Source organism: Phaenicophaeus curvirostris, chromosome 31, assembly GCF_032191515.1.
Source record: "Phaenicophaeus curvirostris isolate KB17595 chromosome 31, BPBGC_Pcur_1.0, whole genome shotgun sequence".
NCBI lineage: Eukaryota > Metazoa > Chordata > Aves > Cuculiformes > Cuculidae > Phaenicophaeus > Phaenicophaeus curvirostris.
In genome coordinates, this window is record NC_091422.1 from 3,623,192 (window position 1) to 3,636,944 (window position 13,753).

A 13,753-nucleotide genomic window follows, 5' to 3' on the forward strand; every position below is an offset into this window, starting at 1 on the left:
CTGGCACCAATCAGGGCTCCAGGCATGGAGATGAAAGTAGATCTCCTGGGAAAGGAGAAGCAGTGGAGAGTGTGCATTGTGAGAAGTGGCTTTCATGTTCCTCAGAGACATCTCGCTTAATTTTCACTGCTGATTCTTCATGTTTAGTGACTTCACGGGCAGAGGCAGCAGATGTCCAACAGCAGCTCCATCACCCAGTTCCTCCTCCTGGCATTCGCAGACACACGGGAGCTGCAGCTCTTGCACTTCTGGCTCTTCCTGGGCATCTACCTGGCTGCCCTCCTGGGCAACGGCCTCATCATCATCACCATTGCCTGCGACCACCACCTCCACACACCCATGTACTTCTTCCTCCTCAACCTCGCCCTCCTTGATCTGCGATCCATCTCCAACACTGTCCCCAAATCCATGGCCAGTTCCCTCTGGGACACCAGGGCCATCTCTTATGCAGGATGTGCTGCCCAGGTTTTCTTTCTATTCTTCTTGTTTGGTTCAGAGTTATCTCTCCTCACCATCATGGCCCATGACCACTACGTTGTCATCTGCAACCCCCTGCACTACGGGACCCTCCTGGGCAGCAGAGCTTGTGTCCACATGGCAGCAGCTGCCTGGGGCGCTGGGTTTCTCACTGCTCTGCTGCACACGGCCAATACATTTTCCCTGCCCCTCTGCAAGGGCAGCGCTGTGGACCATTTCTTCTGTGAAGTTCCCCACATCCTCAAGCTCTCCTGCTCACACTCCTTTTTCAGGTTTTCAGGGAGGTTGGGCTTCTTGTGCCCGTATATTTTGTGGCTGTTTTGTTTTCATTGTGGTGTCCTATGTGCTGATCTTCAGGGCTGTGTTGAGGATCCCCTCTGAGCAGGGACAGCACAAAGTGTTTTCCACGTGCCTCCCTCACCTGGCCATAGTCTCCCTGTCTATCAGCACTGGCACGATTGCTTATCTGAAGCCCCTTCCATCTCCTGTCCATTGCTGAACCATGTAATGTCGATTTTGTATGTGGTGGTTCCTCCAGCACTGAACCCCCTCATTTACAGCTTCAGGAACCAGCACCTCAAGGACACAGTTTGGAAACTGATAACTGGATGTTCTTTGTAAGCACTAAACTGCCCATCTTCTTCTTCTTCATGGCAAATATAATGGAACTCATTGCACGTCCAGCCTGTCATCTTTATTTTTTGGCTGTTCTGGTGGTTCATGTTCGAGCCTTTGAGCTCCATATGAAGCACCAGAAAGCACCGTCATGGTTTAACTCCAGTAACAGCTCAGTTCCTCACGGCCACTCTTTCTTTCCTCCATGGTGAGATGGGGGAGAGGATTGGAAGGGAAAAGTGAAAAAAACACAGGGGTGAGACAAAACCATTTAAAATGATAAAACAAAACTGTGCTTGAAAGCAAAGCAAATCGAGAGATTCATTCACTATGTCCAGCCAGCGGGAAGGTGTTCAGCCCTCCCTGGGACAGTAGGGCTCGATCAACAGAAACAGTTTCTTAGAAAGAAAAAAGAAATCATTTTGAACATCCTCAACCTCTTCTTTTTAACCCAACTTGAATTGCGGAGCGTGGCCTCCTATGTTACAGAAAGTCCCTTTGGTCAGTTAGGGTCAGCTGTTCCAGCAGTGCCCCCTCTCAGTTTCTTCTACACCCCGAGCCCACTCCCTAGCAGAGCTGTGTGAGGAGAGAAAAGATCTTGATGCTCTGTAAGCCCCGATCAGCAACAGCAGAAACCTCCCTGCGTTGTCAACAGCACAAATCCAAACCTCAGCTACATTCTGGCCATGGTGAAGAATGTTAACTCTACCCAAAACAAACAAGCAAAATAAGCCAAGTGACTTCTCATCCCTGTCCCCCACACGGCCACCAGTGACGCCACAAGCACCATCTCAGGCCAGGCTCCTTCTCCAGCCTTGTGTTTTAGTCAGCCATGAGGGACATCAAGAAGCTCCAAGAGCCTGGCCCCAGTCTCCAGTCCTATCAGTTAATCAGCCACCTCTGGCCTCACAAGGGCCACAAAAAGTCAGGACACTGCGGCTGCCCTGTGACATAATCAGACACCAGTGACATCACAAGGCCCTGTGGAACACAAAGGAATGCTTCGAACCTACGTGGTGTGGTGGTACCAGAGACATCCCATGTCCCTGTGCAAGGCAGGAACCTGCTCCTGGTCCGAGACCTCCTCGGCCACCAGGGACATCCCAAAGCTGCAGCACAAACCAGGGCTTTGCTCCTGCCCTGCCACCAACTTGGGATGCAGAGACATCAAACGCACCCTCACAAGCAAAGGGGCTGCTCCTCTGCTCAGACCTTCTCAGCACTTCTGGCCTCAGAAGCACCTGCACAGCCTGGGGCGTCTTGTGCCCTTCCACCCACTGACACAGACATCAACAAAAGGCAGGGGCTGGTCCTGCCTAAGAAAATATTTAGGGCCAGGGCCCTGCTCCTGCCCTGCCCTCTGGTCAGTCACGGGTGACATCCCAAGCACCAGCACAAGCCAGCTGCCTCCTCCTGGCCTATCAGCTCCTCACCCATCAGTGACAACGTGAGCAGCTGCACAGACCAGGGCTCCCCCCATGCCTCATCACCTACTCAGCCACCTGGGACGGCACAAAAAGCTGCAAAGCCACATGCATGACCCTGCCCTACGTGCTGCAGAGCCACCAGTGACTTCATAAGGACCTGCACCACCAGCTGTCCGTTCATTCCCAGTCAGCTCCTGAGGCTCCAGGGGCAGCAGAAGCAGCTGCACAAGCCAGGACCCTGCTCCTGCCCTGTCACCTATTAAACCACCAGCATCATCACAAGCACCTGCAGAAGCCAGAGGCATCTTCCTGCCCTAAAGTGGTTTTTACAGGACAAGCTCTTGGTGAGCCTGGTGTACCTTGTCATGGAGTCACAGAATGGTCTGATTTGGAAGGGACCTCAAAACCCATTCAGTTCCAACCCCTTTCCATGGGCAGGGACATCTCCAACTGGATCAGGTCGCTCCAATCCCCATCCATCCTTGCTTTGAACACCTCCAGGGATGGGGCAACCACCACTTCTTTTGGCAGCCTGGGCCAGGCTTCACCACCCTCAAGGGAAAACATTTCTTCCTGAGATCTCATTTCAATCTCCCCTTTTTCAGACTAAAACCATTCCCCCCTCATCTTCCCCCCGAGCTCGCTGATCAAGAACCCCTCCTCAGCATTTCTGGAGCCCCTTTCAGCACTGCAAGCTGCTTTAAGATCACCCTGCAGCCTTCACTTCTCCAGGTTTAGCAACCACAACTCTCTAAGCCTGTCCTCATGTCCAAGGTGCTCCAGCTCTCTGATCAACCGTGTGACCTGACTCTTCTGTGAACCTTCCATGACCAGATTCTTCCATGATCCAATTGTTCTATAACTTTTCTATGACCCAACTTTTTCTGAACCAACCCTATTTTGATCCTTCTATGATCAAGCCTTTATAAAACATGAAAAATCTAACACTTCTATGACCTGACTCTTCCATACCCTGACTATTTTATAACCTGAATCATCTGTGACCCGAATCATCTGAGACCCAATTCTGCTATGAGACTTCTGTGCCCCAACACTTCTATAACTATTCTGTGACTGAACTCCTGTATTACTACTCCATGACCCAACTCTTCTATAACCTGTAACACAACCCTTTACAAGTCCATGGAGCTCTGTGAGAGCCTTGGCACCTCACGTGACTCTAGAGGTCTGTATTTGTAATTACATGAAATACCTGCTTTGATTTGGCCATGAAATACCACTTTGATTTGGCAATATGAGAATGTTCATGACACCAGTGTCATTGCAGTCAAAGCCACATCTGCCTGCCCAGGGTCTGGGGGTCAGGGACTGGTCTTTCTGGTTCATCAAGCAAACCCAGGCTTTTCTCAGCATCACAGCTGCCTGCACAGCATCTTTACCTGCCTGCAGTCATGGCCTCCAATTCTCGGCTCTAATGAGTCCCTGGGGAGGCTTTGTCACTAACAATACTCGCTGAGACTAACTAATACTTCAAGGTACTCTGAGTTCTGCTTTTGACTTCTTGAGAGCTTCACTCCATCTTCGCTAAGAAGTTGACGTTCAAGGACTCATCAGCAAATCCACCCTGGGTCTCATTAAAGTACAGAAAGCCTTAACGAGCTCTTTGTCTGCCTGGAGATTTCTTCAGGTCTTCAAGCCTCGCACAGCTCCTTGGTGCCATTTCCCAATGTGGTTAAAGAGGAAGATTTCAAAGCGCACCTAAGAAAAATATATTTTAGTTTAAAGTTTATATTTCCATGCTTTCCAGAATGATAGAATGATTTGGGTTGGAAGGGACCTTAAAGCCCATCCAGTTCCACCCCCCTTGCCATGGGCAGGGACACCTCCCACTGGACCAGGCTGCTCAAGGCCCCAACCAGCCTGACCTTGAACACGTCCAGAGCAGGGGCGTCCACAGCTTCCCCGGGAAACCTGGGCCACTGCCTCTCCACCTTCTTTGTGAATGATTTCTTCCTAATGTCTAATCTGAATCTTCCCCTCTCCAATTTAAAGCTGTTACCCCTTGTCCTTTCACTCCATGCCCCTGGAGAAAGAGTCTCCCCAGGTTTCTCGTGAGGAAATTCAGGTACTGGAAGGCCACTATAAGGCCTCCTCGAAGCCTTCTCTTCTCCAGGCTGAGGAATGGCCAGAAGAAGATGAATAATCCTTGGAAAATCTCTTTTGAAAAGGCATGGGATTGGTGGAAGTTCTTGTGAGGGAGGACAAGCAAGTATCCTGGTGCCCAGGTCCATCTCCTCAGGACACTCCTCAGCCATTCAGGTCCCTGCCCAGGCTGCTCCATGGAAATGGAGCTTTTTGAGTTGTGGGTTGACCTAAATCTAGCTTAGCAGGTGAAAGAAAAGAAAGATAAAACCCAACATAAACCAAAACAAAAGAACTTGCCACCTCCCTCAAGCAGACTGACGCCCCACCAGTCTACCACCACCTGTCACCTTTAATGATAAAAATCTCCACTTATTCCTTCTCCTGCCATAGTTTTATCCCTGAGTGTGGCATCTCTGTTAAGGGATCTCCCTCTGGTCAGCCGGGGTCAGCTCTCCTGGCTGTGTCCCCCGACAACTTCTTGCCCACCCCCAGCCCCTCCCTGGGAGGAGCAGAGGGAGCAACTCTTGACGCTGGGCAAAGGAGACAATCGCTGCCCTCACTCTTCTGGCACCAGGACGATGCCACAGGACCCAGTGAGTCTCACAGTTCAGAAGGAAAGTGGAGCAATGGGAGAGGCCCTGGAGGAGGTCTGCCAGGATGGAGTTAGGGGCCACAGCATGAGGGGTGAGGGCACACTTTGGCCTGCTGGGGGAGGCTCAGGGCAACCTGCTAAGTGGGTCTCTACATCTTGTGCTCATAGTAGAAAAACTTAGTCCATGTCAGCATCCACAGAGAGAGTTTAAACATCAACAAGGCACCCAGGCCAGGATTAAAAGAAAGGACTTTGCCATTTGACCAGCTCCATGGACACAGCGATTGGTTGACCACGGCTCCTGGGACACCTGGGAACATCCACCTTCTTTGTCCAGAGGAGTGGGATCCTGAGAGAAGGCATTCATGCAGCTGTGTGGAGACAAGTATCAGTCACCCAGTCCCCCTGAGATATGTGGGAACATTCACCTTCTTGTCCAGAGGAGCGGGATCCCTCTTAGACTCTTTTGGCAAATCTCCAGACCAGGGGGTTCTTCAGGCTGGGAAAAGAATTCAAACACAATGACTTGGGTTCTGTCAGCTTAAATGGTTAAAGAGAGGGAGGAGAGGGATGTCAGCACTTCCATGTTCCTTTGGAAGATTTAAGTTGTCCAAGAAAGGAACAGAAGAGACCCGTTCTGTACAGGCATTGCCTTTAGATCATTTCACATTTGATGGCTCTGCACTCCCTTTCAGTCTCTGGCAGTCTTAAACCTCACCTGCTTTCCCTTTCTCCCCTCCCAAAACCTGACAGGTGATGGGAAGGATGGCAGGAGAAACACCCAAGGCCTGTGTGAATCCACTGGGGTCTGGAACTTGGGGACCCATGGTGTAATTCCATTGCACACCCCAGAAAGAACCAAGCTGGGAAGTGACTCTGCAAGTCTGACTCAACAAGGCTCATGGAGCGGCCAGGCTGTGTCCGCGTCTGTGTCTGGAGACCCGCACACCCACAGCTCAGAGCCAGCTGGAGCTGGAACTCAGTCCTGTCTTCAGTGTCTCCTGGGTCATGGAGAGAGGGGTGGGTGGAGGCCCAGGAGATGCTGGTCAGGGCCATGAAGGCCCATGGATGCTCTTTGGGTGGTGACACTGCCCCACGGGTAGAGAGAAAGAAATGAACCGCACAGAGCCTTGACTGCTGCTATGATGGGATCCCATGGAGGGGAGCCAGGCTGGAGCAGGGGAGAAGTGTGAGGGGGAAGGAGCAGCAGAGCTGTTTGTCACTGACTGTTAATTCACTCTTCTCCAGTTTCCATGCTCCTCCTGGGGTTGCGGTGGGAGGAGGAATTGGGAGCTGCGGAGTCATTGGAGCCTGGGATAAATTGTGAGGGTAATGGGCTTTAAAATTATGTTATTGCCTCTCCCAATCCAAACCTTTCTTGACTGGCAAAAAATTAAATTGAACTTTGGAGTGTTCACAGGTCTTTGCCAGTGTCAGTCATTGGTCACTGACCTCCTCTCCTTCCTCTCTACCTCTAAGCTTTTCTGTTCCATTCTCTCCCTCTGTCCCGTTGGTTCCGGGCAGGGAGGGAGCAGCTGGGTTGGGTCCGGCTGCTGGCCAAGGTTAACCCCCCACAGGACACATCAGGGCTGCCGCGTCCAGGGCTCCCAGCACAAGGAAGACCCTGCCCAGCCTGGAGAGAGTCCTGCCGAGGCCAGAAGGATGGTTGGGCCTGGAGCACATCGTGGACAAAGAGAGGCTGGGAGAGCTGGGCTCTGAGAAAGCTGTTGGGATGAAATACGGAGCAAGGACCCAGGGCAGCAGGGGGATCCCTATCCATGGCTTTTCTCAGTGTTTGATGAGACAAGACCATGAACCCCTGATCTGTTTGGAACTGTGTGACACAGGTCTTGGCTGAGAGACCAGCAATGGCAAGAGCTGTGGGACCGGCATGCAATGAATGTCAGTAGGAAAAGGGTTCCCTTTTTGTTAATGATGATGGTAGAGTTGTTATCACTGAGCAATGGAGGAGGACACAGGCAACCATGTAGCCAGAGCCCCTCCTCAGGTTTGGGAGGTGCAGCCAGACACAGAAATGGCTGGTGTGTGGGACTCATCTGAGAAGATTTCCCTGGAGCATCTTCCCCAGGGTATCCAGGGGACAATTGCCTGTGACAGGCAATCTATCATTGGGACAAATGCTCTGGTGTCACCAGGGGCAAGTCCAGTATGACCAACTTGTGGCTTCCTGTGATGGGGTAAACACAGCAGTGGACATGGGAAATCTGATGGATGTGATCTATCTGGACTTCTGGAAAGCCTTTGACAGGGTCGCCCACAACATCTTTCTCTCCAAATTGGAGAGAGATGGATTTGATGAGTGGATGGTTTGGTGGATGGGACATAGGTTGGATTGTCATATTCAGAGACTAGTGTTCAATAGCTGGAAGTCCAGATGGAGATGCGTGATGAGTGGTGGCCCGCAGGGGTCTGTGCTGGGACCAGTGCTTTTTAATATCTTCATTAATGCTATTGACAGTGAGAGTGAGTGCACCCTCAGCAAGTTTGCAGATGACACAAGCTGAGTGGTGCAGTTGCCACACCAGTAGGGTGGGATGTCCTCCAGAGAGACCTGGACAGGCTGGAGAGGCCTCGGGGTGCTGGTCGATGGGAACCTCAATGTGAGCCAGCAACGTGCACTTGCAGCCCAGAAGGCCAACTGTGTCCTGGGCTGCGTCAAAAGAAGCGTGGCCAGAAAGATCAAGGGAGGGGATTCTGCCCCTCTATTCCTCTCTTGTGAGATCTCATCTGGACTGCTGTGTCCAGTTCTGGAATGCTCAACATCAGAAGGAGATGGAGCTGTTGGAATAGGCACAGAGGAGGCTACAAGGATTATCCAGGGGCTGCAGCACCTCCCATTATGAGGACAGGCTGAGAGGGTTGGGCTTTTCCAGCCTGGAGAAGAGAAGACTCCAAGGAGACCTTATAGTGACCTTCCAGAGCTGAAAGGGGCTTCAGAAATGTGAGGAGGGGTTCTTGATCAGGGAGCTCAGGTGGAAGATGAGGGGGGAATGGTTTTAGTCTGAAAAAGAGGAGATTGAAATGAGATCTCAGGAAGAAATGTTTTCCCTTGAGGGTGGTGAAGCCTGGCCCAGGCTGCCAAAAGAAGTGGTGGTTGCCCCATCCCTGGAGGTGTTCAAAGCAAGGATGGATGGGGATTGGAGCGACCTGATCCAGTTGGAGATGTCCCTGCCCATGGAAAGGGGTTGGAACTGAATGGGTTTTGAGGTCCCTTCCAAATCAGACCATTCTGTGACTCCATGACAAGGTACACCAGGCTCACCAAGAGCTTGTCCTGTAAAAACCACTTTAGGGCAGGAAGATGCCTCTGGCTTCTGCAGGTGCTTGTGATGATGCTGGTGGTTTAATAGGTGACAGGGCAGGAGCAGGGTCCTGGCTTGTGCAGCTGCTTCTGCTGCCCCTGGAGCCTCAGGAGCTGACTGGGAATGAACGGACAGCTGGTGGTGCAGGTCCTTATGAAGTCACTGGTGGCTCTGCAGCACGTAGGGCAGGGTCATGCATGTGGCTTTGCAGCTTTTTGTGCCGTCCCAGGTGGCTGAGTAGGTGATGAGGCATGGGGGGAGCCCTGGTCTGTGCAGCTGCTCACGTTGTCACTGATGGGTGAGGAGCTGATAGGCCAGGAGGAGGCAGCTGGCTTGTGCTGGTGCTTGGGATGTCACCCGTGACTGACCAGAGGGCAGGGCAGGAGCAGGGCCCTGGCCCTAAATATTTTCTTAGGCAGGACCAGCCCCTGCCTTTTGTTGATGTCTGTGTCAGTGGGTGGAAGGGCACAAGACGCCCCAGGCTGTGCAGGTGCTTCTGAGGCCAGAAATGCTGAGAAGGTCTGAGCAGAGGAGCAGCCCCTTTGCTTGTGAGGGTGCGTTTGATGTCTCTGCATCCCAAGTTGGTGGCAGGGCAGTAGCTTTTGATGGCCCTTGTGAGGCCAGAGGTGGCTGAGAATGTGGAGGGGCAGGAGCAGGAACCTTGTCTGTGTGGGCAGTTTCTAGATAACTCCTGGCTGAGAAGCTGTTTGGGTATGAACGGACACCAGGTTGGAGCATCTGCTGCTCACGTCACTTTGGCCTGAGCAGCTGTCTGGGTGGGACAAGTGACCTGGCTTGTGCAGGGGTCTGTGAGGTAACGAGTGGCCAAGAAACTGATAGGACTGGAGACTGGGGCCAGGCTCTTAGAGCTTCTTGTGATTCCCTCGTGGCTGACAGAAAAACAGGGCTGGAGAAGGAGCCTGGGCTGAGATGGTGCTTGTGGTGTCACTGGTGGCTGTGTGGGTGATGGGGATGAGGAGTCACTTGGCTTATTACGCTGGTTTATTTGGGTTGAGTTAACGTTCTTCAGAGCAGCTAGAACAGGTCTGAGGTTTGGATTTGTGCTGTTGGTGACCCAGGGAGGTTTTTGTTATTGCTGGACAAGCCTTACACAGCATCAAGCTTTTTTCTGCTCCTTGCACGGCTCCACCAGGGAGAGGACTCGTGGTGCACAAGAAGCTAAAAGGGGACACTGCTGGAACAGCTGACCCTAACTGACCAAAGGGACTTTGTGTAACATAGGATGCCAGACTCTGCAATTAAAGTTGGCTTAAAAATAAAAGATTGAGGACGTTCAAACACCTTCCTGCCAACTGGACATAGTGAATGAATCCCTTGATGTGCTTTGCCCTCAAGCACAGGCGTGCTTTATCAGTTAAAATATTTTTGTCTCAATCCATGTGTTTTCTCACCTTTCCCTTCCAATCCTCTCCCCATCTCTCCATGGGGGAAAGAGTGAGTGGCTGTGTGGAACTGACCTGTTACTGGAGTTCAACCATGACAGCGCTTTCTGGTGCTCTACATGGAGGGCAAAGGCTTGAACATGCACCCCCAGGACAGCCAATAAATACAGATGATACGCTGGACACGCAATAAGTTACATTATGATTGCTATGCAGAAGAAGATGGGAAATTTATTGCTTATGAAGAACATCCAGTTACCAGTTTCCAAACTGCATCCTTGAGCTGCTGATTCCTGAAGCTGTAGATGAGGGGGTTCAGTGCTGGAGGCACCACTGAGTACAGGAATGACACCACAAGGTTCAGAGATGGAGAAGAGATTGAGGGGGGCTTCAGATAGGCAATCATGTCAGTGCTGAAGAACAGGGAGAACACAGCCAGGTGAGGGAGGCACATGGAAAAGGCTTTGTGCCGTCCGTGCTCCGAGGGGATCCTCAACACAGCCCTGAAGATCTGCATATAGGATGCTACAATGAATAGAAAAAAGCCAAAAGCTAAACAGGCAGTAAACCTAATAAACCCATCTTCCCTGAGGTCAGAGTGTGAGCAGGAGCGCTTGAGGATCTGGGGAACTTCACAGAAGAACTGTTCCACAGAATTGCCCTGGCAGAGGGGCAGGGAAAATGTATTGGCCGTGTGCAGCAGAGCAGTGAGAAACCCAGCGCCCCAGGCAGCTGCTGCCATGTGGACACAAGCTCTGCTGCCCAGGAGGGTCCCGTAGTGCAGGGGGCTGCAGATGGCAACGTAGCGGTCGTAGGACATGACCGTGAGAAGAGAAAACTCTGCTCCAATAAAAAAGAATACCAAGAAAACCTGGGCAGCACATCCTGCATAAGAGATGGCCCTGGTGTCCCAGAGGGAACTGGCCATGGATTTGGGGACAGTGTTGGAGATGGAGCCAATATTGAGGAGGGCGAGGTTGAGGAGGAAGAAGTACATGGGGGTGTGGAGGTGGTGGTCGCAGGCGATGGTGATGATGATGAGGCCGTTGCCCAGGAGGGCAGCCAGGTAGATGCCCAGGAAGAGCCAGAAGTGCAGGAGCTGCAGCTCCCGTGTGTCTGCGAATGCCAGGAGGAGGAACTGGGTGATGGAGCTGCTGTTGGACATCTGCTGCCTCTGTATGTGAAGCACTGAAAGAAATGAAATTACAGTGACAGGGGAGGCATCTCTGAGCCAAACCAAAGCCATTTCTCACACCGTACACTTGCCACTGCTTTTCCTTTCACAGCCCTTCCTTAAGCTCCATGCCTGGAGCCCTGCTTGCTTCCAGCTGAACGTGCCAGGAGGAGCAGGACATCTGCTGACTGGCTGCGAGGAGTCAGCCTTGCTCTGCTGCAGGGGGTCATGGGGATGGTGGGGACAGCCCTGGTGTTCCAATTGTCTGGGTAAAACTGCTCCTAATGCAAAAAGGATTGGCAGCATCTGCACACCCAATGCTAAGACACCCAAACTGTCAAAGTGTTTGAGGGGGGAGGTTTTTTTACAGCCCTGTCCCATCTCAGCTGGGTTTCTTTTTTCCTGGAAATCAGAACCCCTCAGCATCTCTGCTGCGCTCAGGGGGAACAGGGGGAGTCCTGCGAGGTGAGAGCATTGTCTGTGGCTCAGTGCAGAGGGAGGGGAGCTGCTCTCTCCCTCGCTCTTGTTCCCAGCTGCCCTGGGCTTGCACCTTTCTGAGATCAAGGGGATCACACTCCCATGTTACCCAGTAAAGCCACCAGGACCTGCTGGAAGCAGAGGGATCCACCTCAGATCACTCAAGGTCTCACCCTTCCAGAAGGTCTCGGCACCCCACTTTCAGCCCAGGACACACACAGCTCATTTCACAAACCCAGCAGCATCTTCTCTCTCATAGGATCCCTGAACTTCTCCGTGGGGCTTTGAGGTAACACAAAGATGTGATCGGATGGGTTTGGATCCTGGACGGAAGCTCACAGTTTGGGAGGACACCTCAAGGAGAGCCAAATGTCTTCATTATGGTATTTGATGAAGAGAGATTCAGGTCTTTCAGAGAGGCTGGTAGTGAGATCTATAGAACAACAGCAAGAATGAGAAAAGGCTAGAAACAGAGTGAGGGGCTGGCTGAGAGAGGCAGGGCCAAGGCAGCTGGGCATGCAGACAGCGTTCCCCTTCCCCAGCTGTGCTCGCCACCTCCCAGACACCAACCTTGCCGGGCAGTTGCTCTCAGCCCCTGGGCTCTGGAGAGGGCACTGGAGCTGTGGCTGCAGAGGAGGGGGCTCAGCCTTGGAGCCCAGAGCCCTGAGGGCAGAGGCTTTGCAGGGTGGGAGAGGAGGTAAGGGGCTTTCTCAGAGGAAGGAGCTGAACTGGAGGGGGTCACAAAGAGTTCTGAATTATACCCTCCCACAACATCTCTGGTTTAAGTTTTGATTCATAGAATCATAGAATGACCAGGTTGGAAGAGACCCACCGGAACATCGAGTCCAACCATTCCTATCAAACACTAAACCATGACCCTTAGCACCTCATCCACCCGTGCCTTAAACACCTCCAGGGAAGGTGAATCAACCACCTCCCTGGGAAGGCTCTGCCAGTGCCCAATGACCCTTTCTGTGAAGAATTTTTTCCTAACGTCCAGCCTAAACCTCCCCTGGCGGAGCTTGAGGCCATTCCCTCTTGTCCTGTCCCCCGTCACTTGGGAGAAGAGCCCAGCTCCCTCCTCTCCACAACCTCCTTTCAGGTAGTTGGAGAGAGCAATGAGGTCTCCCCTCAGCCTCCTCTTCTACAGGCTAAACAACCCCAGCTCTCAGACACTCCTCGTAAGACTCGTTCTCCAGCCCCCTCACCACCTTTGTTGCTCATTCATTCCATGATTCTTGGATCTTCTGCCTTGATTTTCCTCCTTGGAGGTGTTTCCCTGTGCCAGGTCTTTACTCTGTCAGCACATACAAACCACATCTAAATCTTCATCCACTCCTGCTTGTTCCTGCTTGAGAGAGGAAAAGAACAGGTCAGAACGGTCCTGATGGGTCCAGCAGAGGTGATGCTGATGTTGTCCATAGGCAGAGAATACCTCTAGGCATTTTAAGAGGGTCTTGGTCAACCTAGTGACCACTCAGAGCGGCAATTCAGGAATCTCAGTGACTTGTTAAAAACTGAGGGCTCTGTTTCTACTCTGCTTTTCTCCCACCTCCTTACTCCCCTGGAAAAGGAAATGGAGAACACAGTCTCAGGTAAGCTCCTTACCTTTAGAGCAGTCCCTGCCTTGATCTCCTCCTTGAGACTTCACTTTGGACATATCCCAGGGCTGATCCAGAGCTGTGAGCTGCCGTGACCCATGCAGCACACTCTTGGAAGAAGGAGGAGCCTGCCATACAGCTTCTCCTTCCACCCACAGCTTGTCCTCACACCACTGTGATGAGTTCCTCTGATGGGCTCAGTGCTGACCCTGAAAGGTGCAGAGTCTCTGTCCCAGCACACTGGGACACAGGGACCCTGTTTGGAAGGACAGCCCTGAGGAACCCAACGGTGCAGATCCACCTTTACACCCCCACAGCCATCAGCAGGAGGCAGCTCTTGTGTTCTGTCTTTCTGATGGTTCAGTGTGGAGTCCCTCATCTGCAGCAGGTCCTCCTCCTCTGCTCTAGAGAAAGTGAGATGTTTGTATTTACAAATACCATGAGCTGTGGAATGTGCTCCCTTCAGGAGATCCCTCCAGGAGTGGCTCCTGCATTGTCCTACAACCAGAGACTCACCTGGAGAAGGGTTGTGAGGGTTCCTCCAGCAGGGAGGTCTCA

The 13,753-nt window shown here is 52.2% G+C and overlaps 1 protein-coding gene across 1 annotated transcript; it reads right to left on the reverse strand.

The window, feature by feature from the left end:
* Positions 1–10,181: 10,181 nt before the first annotated feature.
* Positions 10,182–11,108, reverse strand: LOC138732436 (olfactory receptor 14A16-like). The gene has a single exon (XM_069879051.1). It carries the CDS (start codon positions 11,106–11,108, stop codon positions 10,182–10,184), a length of 927 nt encoding a protein of 308 aa, XP_069735152.1.
* Positions 11,109–13,753: the final 2,645 nt, after the last annotated feature.

Bases quoted from the DNA above. Each gene is read 5' to 3' on its own strand.
- LOC138732436 (XM_069879051.1), bottom strand. From the start codon at position 11,108: ATGTCCAACAGCAGCTCCATCACCCAGTTCCTCCTCCTGGCATTCGCA.